At 50.1% G+C, this 25,685-nt stretch overlaps 1 protein-coding gene across 1 annotated transcript in view; it reads right to left on the bottom strand.

Annotated features, from left to right (window-relative positions):
- Window positions 1-25,208, bottom strand: part of BRI3BP (BRI3 binding protein) — a 38,046-nt gene extending 12,838 nt beyond the window's left edge. Inside the window, exons 1-2 of the mRNA XM_037995119.2 lie at window positions 24,856-25,208; window positions 5,503-5,605 (exon numbers count right to left, since the gene is read on the bottom strand). Coding sequence (XP_037851047.2) covers window positions 5,503-5,605; window positions 24,856-25,065 — 313 coding nt within the window. The 5' untranslated portion in view covers window positions 25,066-25,208. The remainder of the gene's footprint in view (window positions 1-5,502; window positions 5,606-24,855) is intronic.
- Window positions 25,209-25,685: the final 477 nt, after the last annotated feature.

Genomic DNA, 25,685 nt, shown 5'->3' with positions numbered 1-25,685 from the left:
TACTCCAGAGTATGACCTCATCTTAACAAATGACACCCACAATGACCCCATCTCCAAACAGCGTCCCATTCTGAGGTTCTAGGCGTTAGAACTTCAACAGATGAATATGGGGGGACACGATTCAACGCCTAACAGGCACCGTTCAAGCAAAGTGAATGTTTTGGTGGCCGACTTGTTCCTCAGCGTGGGCCAGGTTTACACCTGCACACCTGTCAATCCTGATGGCTGCGGCAGGGGAAGCTGGCTCTGGGTGCAGCTGGCCAGCCGGCCCTCAGTGTGGAGAAGTGAGATTGGCAGGTCCCAGAAATGCACAATGATGTACATTTTGGAGGAGGGCCCCTTCGTAAGCCCCCAAGTATTGACCATGGGCTGGGCGCCATCCAACCACCCTACACACACAGTCATCTAGTCCTCATGACTTGCTGATAGGGTAAACAGCATTTTCCACACAAGGACTCCTTGCCCAGGGTCCCACAGCTAGGACACGGCAGAGCTGGGATTTGGAACCAGGGGATCCAGTTTCCGGAGCCACACAGTCCCTGCCCTGTGCCGATGCATCACTGAAGCACAGTTTATATTTTCCCCACTTTATTGGAAACTTTGTTGGAAGTGGCCTCAGCGGCTTCAGAGGAGTAAGCAACACGACAAAGACGTGAACCTTAAATCCATCCTTCCAACTCCTGGACACATGTTTTGTGCCAGCAGATCTAGAATGGGGACAAAGGCTGTGCCATCTATCGTGTGCTGAGCCCTTGAAATGTGACAAGTCAGAACTGACGTGCGCTCTAAGTGTCAAATAGAGACTGAGTCTCAAAGGCCTTAGTTACCCAAAAAAATGTGAGACACCTCGTAATTTTCTATTAATTATAAGTTGGGATGTTTTTAATATATTGGGTTAACTAAAATACCTTATTAAAATTAATTTCACCTGGGCATGGTGGTGCATGCCTGTAATCCCAGCACTCTGGGAGGCCAAGGCAGGCAGATCACTGGAGCTCAGGAGTTCAAGGCCACCCTGGGCAACATGGCAAAACCCCATCTCTACAAAAAATACAAACATTAGGTGGGGCACGGTGGCTCACGCCTGTAATCCCAGCACTTTGGGAGGCTGAGGCAGGTGGATCATGAGGTCAGGAGTTCGAGACTACCCTGGCCAAGATGGTGAAACCCCATCTCTACTAAAAAAAATTAAAAAATTAGCCAGGCACGGTGGCAGGAGCCTCTAATCCCAGCTACTCGGGAGGCTGAGGCACGAGAATGGCTTGAACCCAGGAGGTGGAGGTTGCAGTAGTGAGCCGAGATCGGCCACTGCATTCAAGGCTGGGTGCCAGAGCAATACTCCATCTCAAAACATAATAATAATAATACAAACATTAGCCAGACGTGGTGGCGCACACCTGTGGTCCCAGCTAGTTGGGAAGCTGAGGTAGGAGAATCACCTGAGCCTGGGGTGGTAGAGGTGGCGGTGAGCTGAGATTGCGCCACTGCACTCCAGCCTGGGCAACAGGGCAAGACTCTGTCTCAAAAAAAAAAAAAAAAAGCCGGGCACGGTGGCTCAAGCCTGTAATCCCAGCACTTTGGGAGGCCGAGACGGGTGAATCACGAGGTCAGGAGATCGAGACCATCCTGGCTAACACGGTGAAACCCCCTCTCTACTAAAAAATACAAAAAAAACTAGCCGGGCGAGGTGGCGCCCGCCTGTAGTCCCAGCTACTCGGGAGGCTGAGGCAGGAGAATGGCATGAATCCGGGAGGTGGAGCTTGCAGTGAGCTGAGATCCGGCCACTGCACTCCAGCCTGGGTGAATGAGCGAGACTCCGTCTCAAAAAAAAAAAAAAAAAAAAAAAAAAAGGCTGGGAGCAGTGGCTCATGCCCATAATCCCAGCACTTTGGGAGGCTGAGGCAGGTGGATCACGAGGTCAGGAGCTCAAGAACAGCCTGGCCAACAGAGAAACTTTTGTCTCTACTAAAAATACAAAAAAATTAGCCAGGCATGGTGGCGCATGCCTGTAATCCCAGCTACTCGGGGGGCTGGGGCAGGAGAATGGGGCGTGGTGGTACACACCTGTAGTCCCAGCTACTCGGGAGGCTGGGGCAGGAGAATGGCGTGAACCCGGGAGGCGGAGGTTGCAGTGAGCCGAGATCATGCCACTGCACTTCAGCCTGGGCAACAGAGTAAGACTTTGTCCCTCCTGCCCCCCACCACCCCCCCAAAAAAAAGAAAAGGAAGAAAAATTAATTTCACCGTTTCTTTTTACCCTTTTGACATGGTTACTAGAAAACTTCACATCATCTAGGGGGCTCACATTCTTTTTCTATTAGACCACTCGGGGCTACGGAGTTCCCATTTTAACCAGACTCTTAAAAAAAAAAAAAAAAAAAAAACACTGAAGAAAGAAATTACAGAATTGTGCTCACAGAAACCTTCTTTACCAGAATATCCAACGTTGGTGTATGGCTTCCTGTAAAGCATTTTGCACTCAAACTTCTGCGCATAAGACACGAATTCCAAAGGCCTTTGGATGCCTTGAAGCTTACGCATCAAACAGAACTAGAAAAGCTTCAACACGGAAGCAAGCTCGTTTCGCCTCCGGAACGCGCCAGCTGCTCTCCTGATGAATGCGGGCATTCAGGGCTCATGGATCCGCTGCGGATGCCTCTATTCTGGGCTTCTTCCATATGATTAGGAGGCTGTTCCCACTCTGTAGTTTTTCATTCCAAGCTGCGTGCGATTTTCTGCAATCAGGTTTGTTTCTCCAGGGTTCAATGGGTGGCGATGAAAACACGGAGAGTTTGACAATCCGGGCAGGTGGTGAATATGGAAGCTAAGAGGATTGCAAGCAGTGGCTGCATCTGGGGGAGGGTGCGTTAACTCTGCCAAGTCCCAGGAGGGGCCATGAGTGGTCCCGGGGGGCTGCCAGGTGCACAGTGTCCTCTGGCTATGCCGACGCCTCCAATTCTTTGAGCAGTGAGGTGACTGAGTTGGCATAAGGCCTCTTAAAGGTTGAACTCAGAGATGTTTCTGAATGGCCTGGGATGTCAACAAGTATGAACCAGTGTGCCCATCATGGCTAGTGGACCTCATTCCCCCATCTCTGATCAGTAAAATGGGGATGTCAAGGACCGACGGGCAGTGCTGAGAGATTCCACATGTAACAGGGCTATGGTATAGTAGTTTCCCGTGGCTGCCGCAACAAACCACTACGAACTGGGCGGTTTACAACAGAAATTCATCCACTTGCGGTTCTGGAGGCCGGAAGTCTGAATCAAGGTCTCGGCGGGGCCACGCTCCCTCTGAAAGCTCAAGGGAAGATCCTTCCTCGCCTCTTCCAGCTTCTGGTAGCCCCAGGTGTTCCTTGGCTTATGGCTCCGTCCCTCCAGTCCCTGTTTCTCACTTCCCAGGGCCATCTTCTCCCTATGTTTCTTGGTGCTTCTGTGTCCAAATTTCCCACTTCTTATAAGCACATCAATCATTAAATCATTAATCCAAGACGATCTCACTTAACTTGATCACATCTGCAGACCCCATTCCCAAACAAGGGCTCACTCACAGGCCCAGGGCTAGGACTGGAATACATATTCTTACTCTCGGGGAGCACATTTCAGCCCACACGACTGGCTAAGCAGCGGGCCCCACAGCCCTCCTGCTCTTATTTACCAAGAGTGGGCTGGGTGTGGTGGCTCACGCCTATAATCCCAGCACTTTGGGAGGCTGAAGCAGAACGGTTTGAGCCCAAGAGTTTGAGAACAGCCTGGGCAACATGGTAAGACCCTGTCTCTACAGAAAATGTAAAAAGTAGCCAGGCCTGGTGGCATGGGCCTGTGGTTCCAGCTACTCGGGAGGCTGAGGTGGGAGGATCACAAGCCCAGGAAGTTGAGGCTGTAGTGAGCCATGACTGAGCCACTACACTCCAGCCTGGGCAATAGAGTGAGATCCTGAACAAAAACAAACAAAGGCCAGGGATGGTGGCTCACGCCTGTAATCCCAGCACTTTGGGAGGCCGAGGCGGGTACATCATGAGGTCAGGAGATCGAGACCATCTTAGCTAACACGGTGAAACTCCCTCTCTGCTAAAAATACAAAAAATTAGCCTGGCATGGTGGTGGGTGCCTGTAGTCCCAGCTACTCAGGAGGCTGAGGTGTGAACCCAGGAGGCGGAGCTTGCAGTGAGCAGAGATAGCGCCACTGCACTCCAGCCTGGGCGACAGAGTGAGACTCAAAACAAACAAACAAACAAACAAAAAGGGCCTCTTTGTGCCAGGTGCAGAGCTGGGGCCAGAGTGCAGCCTGGAGACACCAGGCCTAGGCTGTTGACATAAATGATGTGGTTTATGACAACACCTGCATTCCCTCTAGGAGTCTAGAATTTTGACACATGTCAAGCAGAGGGTGACGACATGACCAGGCCCCAATAAAAAGCCTGGGCACGGAGTCCTCGGTGGGCACCCTCTGCTGGGGGAATTAAGTGCGTCCCGTGTGACTCCCCAGGGAGAGGACTTTGAAGCTTGAGCTTAGCCTCCCCGGGACTTCACACGCCTTTTCCCTTTGCTGATGGTGCTTGCATCCTTCCGTCACAATAAATCACAGCCGTGAGGACAGCTATATGCTGAGTCCTGCCAGTGCTCCTAGGGAACCGGTGAGCCTGTAAGTGGTCTTAGGAACCCTGCCACATGCAGCAACTGCAGACCTTCCCGTGAGACAGGTGGCAGCTGGGACTAGGGTGGTGGGGCTGGAAAGAGCCCAGCTGGGGCGCTCAATGGTCTCAACAGCTACAACCCTGGACGGCCAGTTCAGCAATGTCTGAGGCCATGCATCTCTCCCTCAGCCTTTCTGAAGATTCTTTTGAGTGTCTCTGTCTCCATGAAATCCCCTTCTACCTAAATAACTAGTCATTTATTGCACGGATCCCAGTGAGCCAGAGCACTATACCTCTGGTCCATGTGTTTTGCCTAGGGACACACAAATTGGCACTACCCAGTCAGTCGCACCTTACCCTAAATGGCATCTAGGAAATCTCAGCTTTGATGGGCCATTTGTTTTTTATTTTTGTTATTATTTTAGAGGAGTCTTGCTCTGTCGTCCAATCTGGAGTACAGTGGCATGATCATAGCTCACTGCAGCCTCAAACTCCTGATCTCAGGCAATCCTCCTGCCTCAGCCTCCCGAGTGGCTGGGGACTACAGGTGCACACCACCACACCCAGCAATTTTTTGGTACTTTTTTTGTGGAGATGGGATTTCACCACATTGCCCAGGCTGGTCTGGAATTCTTGGGTTCAAGCAACCGTCCCACCTTGGTCTCCCAAAGCACTGGGATTACAGGCATGAGCCACTGTGCCTGGCCTCTATATGAGACTATTAAAATAAAAAATGTTTACTCCTATCCTCACTGACCAGCCCTCCACAACCTTCTCACGTATTACTCACTGTGAGTACCAGTTCCACACCACCAGAACCACCAAAATAGAATGACACCTTACGCGAATGCCACCCCCACACCTACCATCAAGTCCAAGAACATCCAAGAGCTCGGTCCACACTTTCCACAGTGTCTCCACGAACATATCCACTCCCAACACGAACCTCTCGGTCAGCCTGGCCAAGAACTGCAGAAACAAGAAAACAGTCATCACCCAATTTCTACTCACCACTCCGCTGTTTTCCTCTATCTGTCAAGCAGTGAACCGGGGAGCCCGGGAGTTTATACCTGGGAAGGGAAAAACCGCACGTCCATGATGAATACCACACACGCGGTCTACTGGCCCAGGGGAGTGACTTGAACTGGATACTGATGACAGCCCAACTGAGAAAAATTGGTGAAAATGACCCCTTCCTTGGAAGGGCTGAACAAGGCACCTATGGAGGCTGGGACTCTGCAGGGCCGCGTTACGCCACTTGCCGTAGCTCCTGCTGTCTTTCATGCTCCCTGTTGGGTCAGGGTCTCTGCTTTCTTCTGTCTGATTTCTCTTTTTTTTTTTTTTTGAGACGGAGTCTCGCTCATTCACCCAGGCTGGAGTGCAGTGGCCGGATCTCAGCTCACTGCAAGCTCCACCTCCCGGATTCACACCATTCTCCTGCCTCAGCCTCCCGAGTAGCTGGGACTACAGGCGCCCGCCACCTCGTCCAGCTAGTTTTTTGTATTTTTTAGTAGAGACGGGGTTTCACCGTGTTAGCCAGGATGGTCTCGATCTCCTGACCTCGTGATCCACCCATCTCGGCCTCCCAAAGTGCTGAGATTACAGGCTTGAGCCACCGTGCCCGGCCTTCTGCCTGATTTCTCTAAAGAGACAGGGTCTCACTGTTGCCCAAGCTGGGGTGCAGTGGTGCAATGATAGCTCGCTGCAGCCTCCAACTCCCGGGCTCAAGCAATCCCGCCTCAGCTTCCCAAGTAGCTAGGGCTACAGGTGCAGCCACCACACCAGGCTTTATTATTATTATTCTTATTATTATTATTTTGTAGAGACGGGGTCTTGCTATATTGCCCAGGCTGGTCTCAAACTCTAAGCCTCAAGCGATCCTCCTGCCTGGCCCTCCCAAATTCCTGGGATTACAGGTGTGAAACACTGTACCACACCCTGCAGTTTCTCATTTTTAAAGAGTGGAAGTTTCTGCTCCTAAGAAGCTGGTAATGATAGAGCCCCATGCTCTATCCAACTCTAAGGACCCTGGGCCTCTGAGGTCTTCATTTGCCTTCCAGGTGACACAGGGCTAAAGAAACATGAATACAAGGTACAGCCTCATTTTAACTTTTTTTTTTTTTTTAAAAAAAGCGATATTGTATACATGTAGCACAAAACTCAAGCCTACCAATAGGTATTCAGTGGACAGTAAGCCTTCCCTCTCATTTCCTGGCAACCTGAATCCCCCTCCAGAGGAACCACTATGACCACTCGCTTGTGAACCCTTCCTTAGATGTGCCAGGTGAATAATGGCACGGACATATTCTTTCCACAGTGGCAGCACAGGTGTACAGCTGAGCTGCTTTCCTCGTGCAACACTCTTATCTTGGAGCTCACTCACACTCAGAACACAGAGCTGCCTCACCTTTTAAAAGACGGCACACCTGGAGCCAGGCCCCTACTCATGGACACCTGTGTGGTTTCCAGCCTTTGCTATTACGGTGAAAAAACAGCGGGCCCACGATGAATGCCACCCAAGTGGTCTACTGGCCCAGGGGATGAACTTGAACTTGATACAAATTGATGACAGCCCAACAACTGAGCAAAACTGAGTAAAACACACCCCTTCCCTTGTAAGGGCTGACCAAGGTATCCATGGGGGCTGGGATTCCGCAGGGCTGCAGCACACAGAGTGCTGCCATAATAGAACCCACCTACATGGGCCACTTGGCTCATGTGTGCAGGGTAAATGCCTCTGTGAATTGGCGACAGCATTTTTTTTTTTTTTTTGAGACAGGGTCTTGCTCTGTCACCCAGGCTGGAGTGCAGTGGTATGATCTCGGCTCACTGCAGCCTCCACCTCCCAAGTTCAAGCAATCCTCCCACCTCAGGCTCCCAAGTAGCTGGGACTACAGGCTTGCACCACCACACTCAGCTAAAATTTTTGTATTTTTAGTAGCGACAGGGTTTCACCATGTTGGCCAGGCTAGTCTTGAACTCCTGACCTCAGGTGATCTGCCCACCTCGGCCTCCCAAAGTGCTGGGATTATAGGTGTGAGTCACTACACCTGGGCAGCTACAGTAGTTTATTTTATTTTATTTTGAGTCTCACTTTGTCGCCAGGCTGGAGTGCAGTGGCACGATCTCAGCTCACTGCAACCTCCGCCTCCTGGGTTCAGGCGATTCTCCTGCCTCAGCCTCTCGAGTAGCTGGGACTACAGGCATGCACCACCATACCCAGCTAATTTTGTATCTTTAGTAGAGATAGGGTTTCCCCATGTTGGCCAGGATGTTCTCGATCTCTTGACCTCATGATTCACCAGCCTCAGCTTCCCAAAGTGCTGGGATTACAGGCATGAGCCACCATGCCCAGCTAGCTACAGCATTTTAAACTGGATATCCTGACTGGATGGTTCCTACAGGACAGAGGAGATAAGAGCAGGGCTGAATCAGGAACTAGGAGAGTAGAAAATGCCAATAACCTCAGAGGTAGCACTGTGGCTGAGAAAGCACAAGCCGGGCTGTTGACTGCCTGGGTTCAAATCCCAGCTCTGCCTCTTACTAGCTGGGTTTCCATGAGCATATTATATATATTCATAAGCTCTCTGGGGCTTTAGGGTTTGCACTAACAATGGAGATAACAGTACCTATTTCATCTGGTTATTGTGAGCTTTACATGGGATATTCATGTGAAATGCTTTAAGCACATGGTAAGTGTTCAAGACTCCTGTCGACATCCAATATTCTTCTTTTTTTAAGACATGGTCTCACTCTGTCACCCAGGCTGGAGTGCACTGGCGCAATCTCGGCTTAAGGCAAACTCTGCCACCTGAGTTCAAGCAATTCTCCTGCTTCAGCCTCCTGAGTAGCTAGAATTACAGGTGCCTGCCACCACACTCGGCTAGTTTTTGTATTTCTAGTAGAGATGGGGTTTCACCATGTTGACCAGGCTAGTCTCGAACTCCTGACCTCAAGTGATCCGCCTTCCTAGGCCTCCCAAAGTGCTGGGACTACAAGCATGAGCCACCGTGCCCGGCCAATGTCCAATATTCTAACAGAAGCATTGACTTCACAATGTCCTATGAGGACACCAACATTTTAGCCCTAAAAAATGGTATAGAGGCTGGGCATGGTGGCTCACACCTATAATCCCAGCACTTTGGGAGGCTGAGGTGGGAGGATTGCTTTAGCCCAGGAGTTTGAGACCAGCCTGGGCAACCAAATGAGACCCTATCTCTAATTTACCTTAAGAAAAAATGTTAGGCTGAGCGTGGTGGCTCATGCCTGTAATCTCAGCACTTTGGGAAGCCAAGGCGAGTAGATCACCTGAGGCCAGGAGTTCAAGATCAGCCTGGCCAATGTGGCGAAACCTCGTCTCTACTAAAAACATAAAAAATTAGCTGAGTGTGGTGGTGCACGCCTGTAATCCCAGCTACTTGGGAGGCTGACGCAGGAGAATTGCTTGAACCCGGGAGGCAGAGGTTGCAATGAGCCGAGATTGTGTCATTGCACTCCAGTCTGGGCGATAGAGGGAGACAGCATCTCAAAAAAAAAAAAAAAAAAGATGGTTGGGCGCAGTGCCTCACGCCTGTAATCCCTGCACTTTGGGAGACCGAGGCAGGTGGATCACCTGAGGTCAGGAGTTCGAGACCAGTCTGATTAATGTGGTGAAACCCCATCTCTAGTAAAAATACAAAAAAAATTAGCCGGGTGTAGCGGTGAGCGCCTGTAATCCCAGCTACTTGGGAGGCTGAGGCAGGAGAATCGCTTGAACCTGGGAGGTGGAGGTTGCTATGAGTTGAGATCACACCATTGACTCTGTCTCAAAAAAAATAAATAAATAAAAATAAAAAAGATTTTCATAGGAGCGTGAACCCTATTGTGAACTGCATGCTCCTTGTGTTAACCTAATGCCTGATGATCTGTCACTGTCCCCCATCACCCCCAGACGGAACAGATGGAACCGTCTAGTTGCAGGAAAACAAGCTCAGTGCTCCCACTGATTCTACATTATGGTGAGTTGTATAATTATTTCATTCTATATTACAATGTAATGATAATAGAAATAAAGTGCACAATAAACATAACGTGCTTGAATCATCCCGAAACCATCCCCCCACCCAGTTCATGGAAAAACTGTCTTCACAAAACCGGTCCCGGCTGCCAAAAGGTTGAGGACCGCTGCATTAGAGAGACGAGGAGGGTGACTGCCCCTTCCTTGGGTGGGGGTAGGTGGGGGGATCTGGGAGGAGGGCCTGCAGAAGACCAGCGTAAATCAGAACCACAACCACAAAGAGGTCTTCCAGAGATTCCGTGTCACGGCACACATCCCAGCTCAGTGGTTCTCAGAGTGCGGTGGTGCCCGAACTAGCAGCAGCATCACCCAGGAGCTTGCCAGAAATGCAGACTCTCAGGGCCCCACCCAGATCCACTGCCTCAGACTCTCCAGGGATGGAGCCCAGCAATTTGTTTCCACAAGCCTCCTGGTGATGCTGATGAACACTCCAGGTTGAGGACCTTGACTCAGAGAGGCAGTTGCACATGTTCCTTCAGAGCAGCACTGCACTAAAGAGCTGCAGGCAGGCCAGACATACGTGGACAATGGAAGAGACACATAAGACAGTGATCTGCTCATAAAATGGAGTCCATATCCACAGCAACAAAAACAAAGGATGGACATATCCAGCAACATCAAGAAATAGCAGAAAGTAATAATAATGAGTAAATAGATTACAGAATGTATGCCCCCCCCCTTTTTTGGAGACAGGGTCTTGCTCTGTTGCCCAGCCTGGAGTACAGTGGGGGTAATTGTGGCTCACTGCAGTTTCAAACTCCTGGGCTCAAGCAATCCTCCCACCTCAGCCTCCCATGTAGCTAGGACCACAGGCAGCTGCTACCATGCCCAGCTTTTCCTGTCACAATTTTTTTTCTTTTTCCGGAGACAGAGTCTTGCTTTGTCACCTGGGCTACAGGGCATTAGCGCCATCTCAGCTCACTGCAACCTCCCCCTCCCAGGTTCAAGCGATTATCCTGCCCCAGCCTCCTAAGTAACTGGAATTACAGACACGCGCCACCAAGCCTGGCTAGTTTTTGTAAAATAGTGGAGACAGGGTTTTGCCATGTTGGCCAGGCTGGTTTTGAACTCCTAACCTCAGGTGATCTGCCTACCTCAGTCTCCCAAAGTGCTGGGATTACAGGTGGAGCCACCGCGCTCAACCTACAATTCTTTAAAATATGTGTGACTTGTATATGTTTGTCAATATACAGCAATTTTTTTTTGCTGGGGGGTGAGACAGAGTCTCGCTCCGTCACCCAGGCTAGAGTACAGTGGTATGACCTCGGCTCACTGCAACCTCTGCCTTGTGGATTCAAGCAATTCTCCTGCCTCAGCCTCTCAAGTAGCTGGGATTACAGGCATGTGCCACTATACCCGGCTAATTTTTATATTTTTAGTAGAGACAGGGTTTTGTCATGTTGGCCAAGCTGATCTCAAACTCCTGACCTCAGATGATCCATCCACCTTCCCAAAGTGCTGGGATTACAAGCGTGACCCACCGCGCCCAGACAGTATATAGCAATTTCTATAATTTATTCAAATGGAGGGAAAAAGAAAGGCTTTTGTGAGAAAAGAATAGCAGGCCAGGCTGGGCGCGGTGGCTCATGCCTATAATCCCAGCACTTTGGGAGGCCGAGGTGGGCGGATCACGAGGTCAGGAGATCGAGACCATCCTGGCCAACACGGTGAAACGCCGTCTCTACTAAAAAATTCAAAAAAATGGCCGGGCGCGGTGGCTCACGCCTGTAATCCCAGCACTTTGGGAGGCCGAGGCGGGCGGATCACAAAGTCAGGAGATCGAGACCATCCTGGCCAACACGGTGAAACCCCGTCTCTACTAAAAATACAAAAAAAAATTAGCCGGGCGTGGTGGCGGGTGCCTGTAGTCCCAGCTACTTGGGAGGCTGAGGCAGGAGAATGGCGTGAACCCAGGAGGCGGAGCTTGCAGTGAGCCGAGATCACGCCACTGCACTCCAGCCTGGGCGACAGAGCGAGACTCCATCTCAAAAAAAAAAAAAAAAAAAATTCAAAAAAATTAGCTGGGAGTGGTAGTGGGTGCCTATAGTCCCAGCTACTCGGGAGGCTGAAGCAGGAGAATGGCATGAACCCAGGAGGCAGAGCTTGCAGTAAGCCGAGATTGCGCCACTGCACTCCAGCCTGGGTGAGAGAGCGAGACTCCATCTCAAAAAAAAAAAAAAAAAAAGAGAATACAGGCTTTTAAAAATGCCACCAAGGGCCGGGCGCGGTGGCTCAAGCCTGTAATCCCAGCACTTTGGGAGGCCGAGATGGGCGGATCACGAGGTCAGGAGATCGAGACCATTCTGGCTAACACGGTGAAACCCCGTCTCTACTAAAAAATACAAAAAACTAGCCGGGTGAGGTGGTGGGCGCCTGTAGTCCCAGCTACTTGGGAGGCTGAGGCAGGAGAATGGCGTGAACCCGGGAGGCGGAGCTTGCAGTGAGCCGAGATCCGGCCACTGCACTCCAGCCTGGGTGACAGAGCGAGACTCCGTCTCCAAAAAAAAAAAAAAAAAAAAAAAAAAAAAAATGCCACCAAGTGCCCAGGAAAGGGTGCGTGGAAGCAGTTATTTTGGGAGGAAGGGACATTCCTGTTCATACTGTTGAACCTTTCTGTGCCTCAGTTTTCTCCGCCGTGGGAGAAATGGGACTAAGAGCGGATTCAAGAGTGGAACCTGTAAAGACCTCAGCACAGTGCCCAGCACACGGCAGGTGCCCAGTGTGTCAGAGCGGCTGAGGTACTTGTTGGATTCATGGGCTACAGGGTGGCAACCTGGAACTCCCTGCAAGCTGAGCGGCCACCTCCCATGTAACACAAGCTGACAGGCAGGTGCTCTGAAACCTGCCATGCCTGAGAGGCTGGCGTGCCCGAGCAGCTCCTGGCATTGCTAAGAAAGGTGCAGGTCAGAGGTTCTTTCTCACGGTGGAAAGAACAGCACCTGTGCCCTCCTGAAAACTTGCCCCGGGCAGGAGAGGGTGAATTCAGGGAGGATCCCATCACCTGCCGATTAACCATCTGGCTGGAGAAGTTGCTGTTCCCTGTGGGGCTGGCTCCGCCTGCTCTGGTGTGTAACACCCTGACCCACTTTGTGTGGATGGAGACATAGGAGCCCTGGGGGGAATAACATGGGCTGAACTGTGTCCCCTGAAAGGCTTATGTGGAAGCCCTAAACCCCAGGATCTCAGAATGGGACTGTATTTGGAGACAGGGTCTTTAAGGAAGTGATTAAGTTGAAATGAGATCTTAAAGGTGAGCCCTAATCCGATTTGACTGCTGTCCTTATGCAACTAGGAGAGTAGGACCCAGAAGTATAGAGGAAAGACCACTTGAAGACACCGGGAGAGGGTGGCCATCTGCAAGCCAAGACGCAGGGCCTCAGGAGAAAGCAACTCTGGCACCTCGAGCTCAGATTTCCAGCCTCCAGAATGGGAGAAAATGTATGTCTGCTGTTTAGGCGACTGGGTTGCACTGTACACAAACACAGGAGCGTACAGAGAAGCCCCAAGCCTGGAGGCGGTTCCATCAGAAATCGGGTGAAAATGCAAGCCTGAATCGTATCAAGCCCCTAGATCTTTTTTTTTTGGAAACAGTCTTGCTCTGTCACCCAGGCTGGAGTGCAGTGGTGCGATCTCGGCTCACTGCAACCTCCGCTCCCCACCCCACGTGTTCAAGCAATTCTTGTGCCTCAGCCTCCTGAGTAGCTGGGATTACAGGCGTAAGCCACCACACCTGGCTAATTTTTTTGTACTTTTAGTAGAGATGGGGTTTCAACCATGTTGGCCAGACTGGTCTTGAACTTCTGACCTCAAGTGATCTGCCCGCCTCGGCCTCCCAAAGTGCTAGGATTACAGGCATGAGTCACTGTCCCTGGCCAGGCCTCTAGATCTAACCACTGGTTCTTGGGGATCTGGGACATGGGGCACAGGGAAACACCACCATGAAGATGCACCCGGCCAGATGCAGATGGCGGAGATGCTATGGGGTGAGACCCAGCTTCTCCACAGAATAAGATGGCATTCAAGAAAAAGCATGAGGCCGGGCGCGGTGGCTCAAGCCTGTAATCCCAGCACTTTGGGAGGCCGAGACGGGCGGATCACAAGGTCAGGAGATCGAGACCATCCTGGCGAACACGGTGAAACCCCGTCTCTACTAAAAAATACAAAAATCTAGCCGGGCGTGGTGGCGGCGCCTGTAGTCCCAGCTACTCGGGAGGCTGAGGCAGGAGAATGGCGTAAACCCGGGAGGCAGAGCTTGCAGTGAGCTGAGATCCGGCCACTGCACTCCAGCCTGGGCGACAGAGCCAGACTCCGTCTCAAAAAAAAAAAAAAAAAAGAAAAAGCATGAGGTGGGGGCATTAAAATTAAAAGCGATGTAAATCATGATGATTCGCTGTACCATGGAAGTGATGGGACGATAATAGTCCTTAATTCTGTGTCTTCCTCCCCAAAACTCATCACCCAGTCTCATTATGAGACAAACACCAGACAAATTCCAATAGGGAGCATCCTACAAAATCCCTGAGCGGCTGGGCACGGTGGCTCACGCCTGTAATCCCAGCACTTTGGGAGGCCATGGCAGGCAGATCATTTGAGTTCAGGAGTTCAAGACCAGCCTGGCCAACATGGTGAAACCTCTTGTCTCCACTAAAAACACAAAAATTAGCTGGGCATGATGGCATGCAACTGTGGTCCCAGTTACTCAGGAGCTGAGGCAGGAGAATTGCCTGAACCTGGGAGGCAGAGATCACACCACTTCACTCCAGCCTGGGTGACAGGGGAAGATTCCGTCGAGGGGAGGGGAGGGGAGGGGAGGGGAGGGTCCTGATCAATGCTCCTGAAAACTGTCAAGGTCATCAAAAACAAGTAGAGCCTGAGAAACTCCCAGCCGTGAGGACCTCAGGAGACCTGAGGACCAAATGTCGGGTGGGATCCCAGATGGGATCCTGGGACAGAAAAGGGTGGTAGGAAAACTACGGAAGTCTGAATAAAGTACAGAATTCAGCAAATAATTGATGTAACAATATTGGTTCATTAATAGAACATCAATATACAACTTTAATAATGGGGGAAATAGGGTGAGAGGTATATGGCGACTCCCTGTATTATCTTCACAATTTTTCTATAACTCTAAAAGAACAGACTTTTTTAAACTCTACTCATAAAAAGAATAATGTTAATTTTTTTTTTAAAAAGGCTTGGGGCTGGGCATGATGGCTAACACCTGTAATCCCAATACTTTGGGAGGCCAAGGCCAGAGAACCATTTGAGTCTGCGAGTTAGAGACTGGCCTGGGCAACATGGCGAGACACCGTCTCTATAAAAAAGTTAAAAATTAGCTGGGCACGATCGCATGTACCTGTGGTTCCAGCTACTCAGCAGGAGGTTGGGGGATCGTTGAACCTAGGAGGCTGAGGCTGCAGTGAGCTGTTCATGCCACTGCACTCCAGCCTGGGTGACAAAGCAAGACCTTGTCTCAAAAAAATTTTAAAAAAATTAAAAATTTAAAAAAGAGACTTAAAAGATACTTCATGTGTAGACTTTGTTTAGATCCAAATTCAAAGCGTTTTATAAAAAGACATTTTGAGTCAGGGAAATCAGAAAATGGAGCTGCATTAGATGTTAAGGAATTATTATAAACTGTGATGATGGTACTGTGGTGTTGGTTTGTTTGTTTTGTTTTGAGATGGAGTCTCGCTCTGTCACCTAAGCTGGAGTGCAACAGTGCGATCTAGGCTCACTGCAACCTCTGCCTCCCGGGCCCAAGCGATTCTCCTGCCTCAGTCTCCTGAGTAGCTGGGATTACAGGTGAGTGCCACCATGCCCAGCTAATTTTTATATTTTTAGTAGAGACGGGGTTTCACCATGTTGGCCAAGCTAGTCTCAAACTCCTGACCTCTAGTGATCTGCCTGCCTTGGCCTCCCAAAGTGCTGGGATTACACGCCTGAGCCACCATGCCAGGCCAGTATTGTGGTTTTGATTTTCACAAAATTTTTATTGTTAAAGATGCTAACTGAAATATGCAAAGGTGAAGTAATATCTTGGATCAGCTTTAAAATATTATTCCAGGCACCCCCCAATAAAAATTTAGGAAGGAAGGCCGGGCGCAGTGGCTCACGCCTGTAATCCCAGCACTTTGGGAGGCCGAGGCGGGCGGATCACAAGGTCAGGAGATCGAGACCACGGTGAAACCCCATCTCTACTAAAAATACAAAAAATTTAGCCGGGCGCGGTGGCGGGTGCCTGTAGTCCCAGCTACTCAGGAGGCTGAGGCAGGAGAATGGCGGGAACCCGGGAGGCGGAGCTTGCAGTGAGCCGAGATCGCGCCACTGCACTCCAGCCTGGGCGACAGAGCAAGACTCTGTCTCAAAAAAAAAAAAAAAAAAAAAAAAATTTAGGAAGGAAAGAAGTAACCAGAATGGCAGAAAGTTGCTACATGGGAAGACCTGGGTGAACGAGGGTTCACTCTACTCTCCCTACCTTTGGGTATGTTGGACAATTTTCAGAATGGAAAGTTGAAATATGAGGACAAGGTGAGCAAACTATGGATGCCTGAGGCCTCAGACAAACAAGGCCCAGCCATCGCCTCTGTGGGACGGAACAAGATTGCTTCAAGCCTGGGATTTCATCAGCCCTCTTCTTACAGCAGTCAGGTGGGGACATCCAACACCCGGGGACATCCAACACTGGGGTTGGGTGATAGCGGCCTTCCTGCATCCTCATCTCGCTTTACCTCCATCACCCTCAGGCACATACAAATGGGTCCTGTGGAAAATCAGGCCATGAGGGCAAAGGCATCTTGATCAGCAAGCCAGGGAGAGGGGGTGGGAGATTCTGCCATTCAGTGGTTTCCCAAGCATCTGAAGAACACACAGAAATGCAAAGGCCAGATGAATGGAAAATGCTGGAACATACATACAGACTACGTATGAACCACAAAGGGGAAAGGGCACCCCCAGCGTGGCAAGCCTGCCCAGCCTCAACCCAGGGATCAAACTCAGCGTCAACCAACAAGAAAGTGATGGCACAAACAGACACCACGAGCCCCGATATGGTGCTGCCTCAGCAAGGACACATGGCGCCTTCTGTAGAATTCTTGCCATGAAAGCTAAGTCTGAGCCTAACCCGGAGGAAATAAACAGATAATACACACTGTGGGACATTTCAAAAGACAGTTCTGGACCGGGCATGGTGGCTCACGCCTGTAATCCCAGCACTCTGGGAGGCCAAGGCAGTTGCATCACGAGGTCAGGAGATCGAGACCATCCTGGCTAACACGGTGAAACTCCGTCTCTACTAAAAATACAAAAAATTAGCCAGGCACGGTGGCGAGTGCCTATAGTCCCAGCTACTGGGGAGGCTGAAGCAGGAGAATGGCGTGAACCTGGGAGGTGGAGCTTGCAGTGAGCCGAGACTGCACCACCGCACTCGAGCCTGGGCGACAGAGCGAGACTCCGTCTCAAACAAACAAACAAATCAGTTCTGGTCTGTCAAAACCACAGTGATACTACTTTACCTCTGCCAAGATGGCTAGAATCAAACAGGTAGACCATAGCAAGTGCTGACAAGGATGTGGGGAAACGAGGCCCCTCCTACCTTGCTGGTAGGCAGGTAAAATGGTACATCTGCCTTGGAAATGGGTGACGGTTCCCCAAAGTGTTAAACAAAAAGTTCCTGTATGACCCAGCAACTGCACTCCTAGGTATGCAACACAAAATACTGGAAACATATGTCCACACAAATATTTGCACATGGATGTTCAGAGCAGCATCATTCACAACAGACAAAAAGTGACATAAACCCAAATGCCCATCAACTGATGATCGGGTAAATAAAAAGCCATAAAGAGGAATAAAGTACTGATCCTGCAATATGGATGAACCTTGAAAACATTAGGCTAAGTGAAAGAAGTCAGACACAAAAGGCCAGATTGTACAGGACTCCGTTCTGAAGAAAAGCCCACAGGAGGCTCAGTCAGACAGAAAGCAGACTGGCAGTTGCTTAAGGCTGGGAGTTGAGGCAAAGGAAAAAAGTAGGGACTGCTAATGGGTACAGAGTTTCTTTTTGGGGTAATGCAAATGTTCTAAAATTGACTGTAGTGACAGCTGTACAGTGCTGTGAATATACTAAAAACCGCTGAGCTTTCAATGAATAAGTTGTATGGGATATGAATTATAGCTCAAAAAAAAAAAAAAAAAGACATTCAGTCCGTAGTCTTTAAAAATGTCGATGCTGTAAAAGTCCCTTACTGGGCCAGGGGCAGTGGCTCACACCTATAATCCCAGCACTTTGGGGGGCCAAGGCGGGAGGACTGCATGAGCCCAGGAGTTAAGAGACCAGCCTGGGCAACACAGGGATTTCGAGAAACCCTGTCTCTACGAAAAATACAATAAATAAATAAATAAATAGGCATGGTGGCACACACTTGTGATCCCAGCTACTCAGGAGGTTAAGGTGGCAGGATCGCTTGAACCCAGGAAGCAGATGTTGCACTAAGCTGAGACTGCGCCACTGCACTCCATTCTGGGCTACAGAGTGACAGCCTGTCTGAAAACAAATTCATAATTAAGTCCCTTCCTCCACCAAAAGTGAGGGAACTCTGACAGACTAGAGACATGAACACCAAATGCATGAGCAGTCCTTAACTGGGGTGTGGATTTTTTATGAGCTATAAAGACAATTTGAATATGGACTGTATATTACAAAACACTGTACTATATTTAAGTTTCTTGGCTGAGACAATGGGATTGTGGTTCTGTAGGAAAAAGTATTAAGATGTCTGCAACTAACTTTCAAATGATCCTGCCAAAAACTGAAAATAAATGTGTGTGCGTGTGTGTATGCGTCTGTGAGATGTGTTTGCAGAGAAAAAAGTTTGGGGGGAAATGTAAGAACTGGTGACTTTAGGGGAGATGTTTGCAGCTATTCCTTGTTCTGTTATTTCAGCATTTTGGTACTTTGAAAAATTTTGAACATAAAAAATTAGAGGAAACACTATCTTGACTGTGGTAATTTTTCACAAGTATATATGTCAAAAGGTGTCAACTTGTACACTTTAAATACGCAGTCTATTGAGGTGTAGTGCAATTATACCTCAAAAAAGCTGTTAAAATGTTGGTAGGGGAAAAAGGACTGGAAAGTGTCAAAGTTATTTTGCTCAAAATACTTTCTTGCAAACAGCAAAAAATGCAAGCCTCTTTATTAAAAAAAACAAAAACAAACAAACAAACAAAAATAACAAAAGAACCTAACAGCTCAATAGAAGAACGGCAAAAAAAATCAGGGCAGTTCCCAGAAAATATCGATGGATTCTTAATAAGGGAAAAGACCATCTGTCTCATACATAATAAAGCCAAAAGGTTTAATGAGGCTGGGTGCGGTGGCTCATGCCTGTAATCCCAGCACTTTGGGAGGCCAAGTCGGGTGGATCAGAAGGTCGCGAGTTCAAGAACAGCCTAGCCAACACGGTGAAACACACTCTCTACTAAAACTACAGAAATTAGCCGGGCATGGTGGTGCACATCTGTATTCCCAGCTACTTGGGAGGATGAGGCAGGAGAATCACTTCAACACAGGAGGCAGAGGTTGCAGTGAGCTGAGATCACACCACTGCACTCCAGCCTGGGCAACAGAGCAAGACTCCGTCTCAAAAAAGAAAAAAAAAAAAACTGGTTTAATGAGCCACTTCGTTGGAAAGGGCTTGGGAACTGGCCTTCACACATGTCTGGTGAGAGTGGAAACTGCTATCACTCACTGAAGGACCATTTAGTAGTATCTTTGCAATATGAACAATGCATACAGAGCCCTTACTATGCAAGGGCTCAAGCAAACAGAGTAAATTCACATGGGTAGACATCAACACAATAGTGACCTTAGGGGGTTAGTAACCGCGTGGGAGCAGAAAGGGACTTCTGGAGGCCGGAACAATCCACTTTTAGATCTGCTAGTCAAGGAGTATGTTCGGTGTGTGACGATTCATGATGCTATAGATTGATGTAAACAAAAGAAGTACACCAATGACATTTCAATTAAAAATGTAAAAGAGGCTCAAGCCTGTAATCCCGGCACTCTGGGAAGCCGAGGCAGGTGGATCACCTGAGGTCAGGAGTTCGACACCAGCCTGACCAACATGGAGAAACCCTGTCTCTACTAAAAATACAAAAGTAGCTGGGTGTGGAGGTGCGCACCTGTAATCCCAGCTACTCAGGAGGCTGAGGAAGCAGAATTACTCGAAGCCAGGAGTCAGAGGTTGCAGTGAGCCGAGATCGTGCCATTGCACTCCAGCCTGGGCAACAAGAGTGAAAGTCCATCTCAAAAAAAAAAAAAAAAAGTGTAAAAGAGCAGGGAGTACTGCTCACCCCTGTAATCCCAGCACTTTGGGAAGCTGAGGTTGGGAGGACTTGAAGCGAGGAGTTCATGGCTTCAGTGAGCTATGATTTCACCACTGCATTCCAGCCTGGGTGACAGAGCATGGACCTGTCTCTTACAAAACAAACAAACAAACAAACAAAACTTCTTTTTAAATGTACAGACCCTTTGACTCAGCAATTCCATTTCTAACAATTTACAGATGAACTTGTCTACGTGCACACAATACATATAGAAAGACCTAAACTGCAGCCATGTCTGGAGTGGCCTGAGACAGGACCAAATGTTAGCCACCAGGGGCAGGTTCAATGATGGCACATCCTTACAGCAATGTGTTCTTTGCAGCCCTTCACAAGGAGGAAGCAAAGTTTAGGTACTGATAAGGTCTGATCTTCCTGTTTTGTTTTTTTTTTTTGAGACAGAGTCTTGCTCTGTTGCCCAGGCTAGAGTGCAGTGGCATGATCTCCACTCACTGTAATCTCCACCTCCCAGGTTCAAGTGATTCTCCTGTCTCCGCCTTCCAAGTACGTGGGACTACAGGCACATGCCACCATGCCTGGCTAATTTTTTTTAGTAGAGACAGGGTTTCACTATGTTGGCCAGGCTGGTCTTGAACTCTTGATCTCAGGTGATCTACCCACCTCGGCCTCCCAAAGTGCTGGGATTATAGGCGTGAGCCACTGTACGCAGTCCTCCAAATTTATTCATTTTTATTTTTATTTTATTTTTATCTTTTTTGAGACAGAGTCTCGCTCTGTCACCCAGGCTGGAGTGCCGTGGCTGGATCTCAGCTCACTGCAAGCTCCGCCTCCCGGGGTTACGCCATTCTCCTGCCTCAGCTTCCCGAGTAGCTGGAACTACAGGCACCTGCCACCTCGCCCGGCTAGTTTTTTTGTATTTTTTAGTAGAGACGGGGTTTCACCGTATTAGCCAGGATAGTCTCGATCTCCTGACCTCATGATCCGCCCGTCTCGGCCTCCCAAAGTGCTGGGATTACAGGCTTGAGCCACCGCGCCCGGCCTATTTATTCATTTTTAAAAACAGGGGCTGGCGCAGTGGCTCATGCCTGTAATGCCAGCACTTTGGGAGGCTGAGGCAGGTAGATCACTGCAGGCCAGGAATTAGAGACCAACCTGGGCAATATAGTGAAACCCCGTCTCTACAAAAAATAAAAAACTTAGCAGGGCATAGTGGTGCACACCTGTAATCCCAGCTACTTGGGAGGCTGACACAGAAGAACTGCTTGAACCCGGGAGATGGTGGTTGCAGTGAGCCGAGATCTCGCCATTGCACTCCAGCCTGGGAGAAGCAGCAGGACTGCATCTCAAAAAAAAAAAAAAAAAAAAAGAAGCAAAGCAACTGGCCCAGGGTCACACAGCGAGTGAGAAACAGCTGGGATTCAAACTCATGTCTGTTCCCATGACATCCAAACAGGATGGTCATAAGTTTATTTCAGACAAGTCCTAGATTAGAATATGGGGGCCCAGGCATGGTGGCTCACGCCTGTATCACAGCACTTTGGGAGGCCGAGGCGTGGATTATGAGGTCAGGAGTTCGAAACCAGCCTGGCCAACATGGTGAAAACCCCATCTCTACTAAAAATACAAAAATTAGCCAGGTGTGGTGGCACGCACACCTGTAATTCTAGCTACTCAGGAGGCTGAGGCAGTAGAACTGCTTGAACCTGGGAGGCAGAGGTTGCCATGAGCCAAGACTGCGCCACTGCATTCCAGCCTGGGTGATAAAGTAAGACTCCATTTCGGAAAAAAAAAAAGATTTTTTTTTTTTTTTTAAAATACCATCAAACTTCACAACCCACAAAGCAGATCTGGCTTTAATTAGTAAACCCAGGCATGCTGAAAACTACAGTTGCTAGCAGACCCAGTTTTCTTTTATTTAAAATTTACAAAACAGGCTAGGCATCGTGGCTTACACCTGTAATCCCAGCACTTCTGAGAGACTGAGGCGGGCGGATCACTTGAGGTCAGGAGTCTGACCTGTCTCTACCAAAAACGTAAAAAATTAGCCAGATGTGGTGGTGCTCACTTGTAATCCTGGCTACTCAGGAGGCTGAGGCAGGAGAATCGCTTGAACCCAGGAGGCAGAGGTTACAATGAGCCAAGATCGTGCCAATGCACTCCAGCCTGGGTGACAGAATAAGACTCTACCTCCAAAAATAAATTAATTAAATTTTTTTAAAAAACCATAAAATTAACAAAACAATATCCCCAAGCCTGGCCAGTCTGGGCTACAGTCAGCAGGAAATAAAGTAAGTCAGGCCAGGTGCAATGGCTCACGCCTGTAATTCCAGCACTTTGGAAGGCCAAGGCAGGAGGATCACTTGAGGTCAGGAGTTCGAGACCAGCCTGGTCAACATGGTGAAACCTCATCTCTACTAAAAATACAAAACTTAGCCAGGCATGGTGGCGGGTGCCTGTAATCCCAGTTACTTGGGAGTGTGAGCAGGGAGGATCACTTGAACCTGGGAGGTGGAGGTTGTAGTGAGACGAGGTCATGACACTGCACTCCAGCCTAAGCAACATTGGAGCCAGACCCCCGTCTCAAAAAAAAAAAAAAAAAAAACAAAAAAAACGGCCAGGTGTGGTGCCTCACGCCTGTAATCCCAACACTTTGGGAGGCCGAGGGGAGTGGATCACAAGGTCAGGGGATCGAGATCATCCTGGCTAACATGGTGAAACCCCTACTCTACTAAAAACACAAAAAAATTAGACGGCTGTGGTGGTGGGCGCCTGTAGTCCCAGCTGCTCGGGAGGCTGAGGCAGGAGAATGGTGTGAACCCGGGAGGTGGAGCTTGCAGTGAGCCGAGCTCACACCACTGCACTCCAGCCTAGGCGACAGAGCAAGACTCTGTCTCAAAAAAAAAAAAAAAAAAAAAAGTGAAAAAACAAGTCAGGTAAGCCTCTGAATGCTGCACTGACTCGGGGAACAGGGAAGGGGTCATAAGGCAGGAAAACAGGTGAGAGATACTAATGTGGGCTCCATGTCCACTCTGCCTAGGTTCACACCCTGGCTCTGCCACTCATCTGACCTGAAACCAGCCACTTCACTGCTCTGTGTCTCAGTTTCCTCATCTGTCAAATGGGAACAGTAATACTACCTACTGCACCGGATCATTCTAAGGATTATATAAGGTTATTCTATCTACAAAAGCACTTAGTAATCATTAGCATCTCCATTAAAGGTACAAACCCTGGTTTACCCCAGGAAGAGCTCTGACCCCCAGATTCACAGATGCTCTGCCAGAATAGACTGTCTTATTTAAGTCTTAAATATCCACTCATATTTCCTGTTTATTGGCCTTCGATTGTCACATGGAACCGCCATCACTTGAGACATGGGGATCCCTGCGTGAAAAAGACACGCTTCTTTTTGCTCTAAAACAAATGATTTCTGCCTTCAAACGGCTCCGGAACAGCATCAAGAGGAAGTAAGTGAGGCTGCCTGGGCTCACACCCCGGATCCCGCCCCCGCCAGGCTCCAGGGCAACCTTTTCACATTCAGGCGTTCAACCCTGCTTCTTTGCCCCTCCTTGGTCACCTACAAAGCGTTCTCTCCCCTACATGTATGAAGACACAGACCCACCTGTGCAAGAGGTGCTCCTGCCCATAGGAGAGGGAAGTCAAAAGTTACCGTTTTCCTAATAAATTAACCTTTCATTTTATCCAGTAAGAACATCCAGTCAATCTTATTTGGGCCTTAATGTTCCTTTCTATTCCCCACTCCCTCTCAATGAGCAGAAAACTTTAATTTTTCAGCCATGATTCCGGGCCAGGAAGGTACCAACTATTCATAATTACAAGCTTGCAATGAAGGGGAATGATTACTATCCCCATTTAACAAATAAGGAAACTGAGGCTCAAAGAAGTGAAGTCACTTCCCCAAAGCCATCCTAACTGGTAGAGCTCCAACTTGAACCCAAGCTTCTCTGACTCCAAAACCCCAGGAAGGCTGGCAGCAAGCAAGACCTCCCTCCTCCCCAGGGAACAGCAAAGGAACCGCAATACCACACACAACTGTCCCCAGGAACTTCCTCCTTCTCAGGAGCTGGTCGGCAGACTTCGGCCCGAATGGCACCCCTATCCCACCTAGCTCCAGAGAGCAGGAATTGGGGAAAATTCCCTCCGCTCCTCCTGGGACTCAACACCCTTCCCAGGAGGCTGCAGGATCCTGGACCTCCCCAAACTAAACAAAAGACCCCACGCGAAAAGCCCCGCACATAGTAGGTCCTCGGGTTTCCCAAAGCAACCGAGCAAATCGTATTGCTTCCTTGTTTTCCTGTAAAGTAAAAACAACTCCAAGTATCTTCAAAGCAGGAGAAGGAGTGGGGCAGAAGGTCCCAGGGGAAGCAGGTCGGGATGCGAGGCTAAGACAAACCCTGGGTAGCTGGGGAGGGCGCAGCCGCGTGGAGACCGAGGGCGCCAGCGTGCTGCCTGGCTCACAGTAGGAGCCATTCAAACGCGGTGAATGAATGAATGAGACGCGCGGCGGGCGTCAGCTCAGCCGGGAGAGACTCTGGCCGCGCCGACCGCAGGGGCAAGGTCCAAGGAGAAGCGCGGCGCAGAGGAGAGGGCGGCCCGAGGCCCGGCCGCCCAGACCTGCACTGGTCAGGCCCGGCGGGGACCGCAGGAGGCAGGCCCCGAGGCGCAGGCCGGACCCCCTTCCCGCGCGCCGGCCGGGCGGGCAGCCCCGGAGGCCGCGCTCCTCCCAGGCCGGCCCCGGCAGCCAGGTGCGCGGCGGCCGGGGCAAGGTGACCGCGGGCGCGGGCCCGGCGCCCACCTTCTGAGCGGCGCGCACGTTGTCCTCGCCGAACAGGCTGCTGACGCTCTGCGAGAAGGTGTTGACCGTGCGGCGGTAGCTGTTCTTCTCCGCGCCGCCGCGGCCCCGCGCCCCCTGCGCGCCCGGGGCCAGCAGCCCGAGCAGCAGCACCAGCAGCAGCAGCAGGAGCCCGGCCCGGGCCAGGGGCCCGCCTGAGGCGCGCGCGCCCATGCTCGGCCGGCGGGGTGCGGGGTCGCGGTGCGGGGTGAGGGCCGTGCGCTGGGCTGCCGCGGGCTCCGGCTAGGGCAGGGTTGGCGCGCTCGGGGGCCGCGCGCCGCGCCTTTACCCACCGCCGCCGCCGCTGCTGCGCCACCCGCCCCGCCCCGCGCGCAAAGGCGCGACGGCCCAGCCCACGCCGCGCCCCGCCCCCGGCGCGGGACCAACGCGACCCGGCCCCAGGGCCCCGCGCCCGCCTCCCGGAAGCCTGCCCCGACCCGGTACGGCTTCTCATCAATTAAAAAAAAAATTATTTCTTTTACCTTATCCGTGGGAAAGCAACCCGTGCCTGTAAAACTTGAAACAGCTTCAACCAGGGAAGTGACCGCAACTGATTGGAAAACATGAAATAGACATATATGTAATCTCCCTGAATTTATTATAATGGTACCCCAAAATTGGCCCTCGTGGGCATCAGCTCATTCATTCTGAAAATTTTAAATAACAAGAAAGCATCAGGCATCCTCCTCTTCCTGAATGAACTGTATTTCAGAGCCCCAAAATAGTAGGGGAGGGAAACTTTCTTTTAGCACAGTCCGGCTAATACATGAGGATGAATGAGAGAATCCGAAAAT

Source organism: Chlorocebus sabaeus, chromosome 11 (assembly GCF_047675955.1).
Source record: "Chlorocebus sabaeus isolate Y175 chromosome 11, mChlSab1.0.hap1, whole genome shotgun sequence".
NCBI classification, from domain to species: Eukaryota; Metazoa; Chordata; class Mammalia; order Primates; family Cercopithecidae; genus Chlorocebus; species Chlorocebus sabaeus.
The sequence above is the reverse complement of the archived record's forward strand: the minus strand, read 5'-3'. Positions and strand labels throughout refer to the sequence as shown.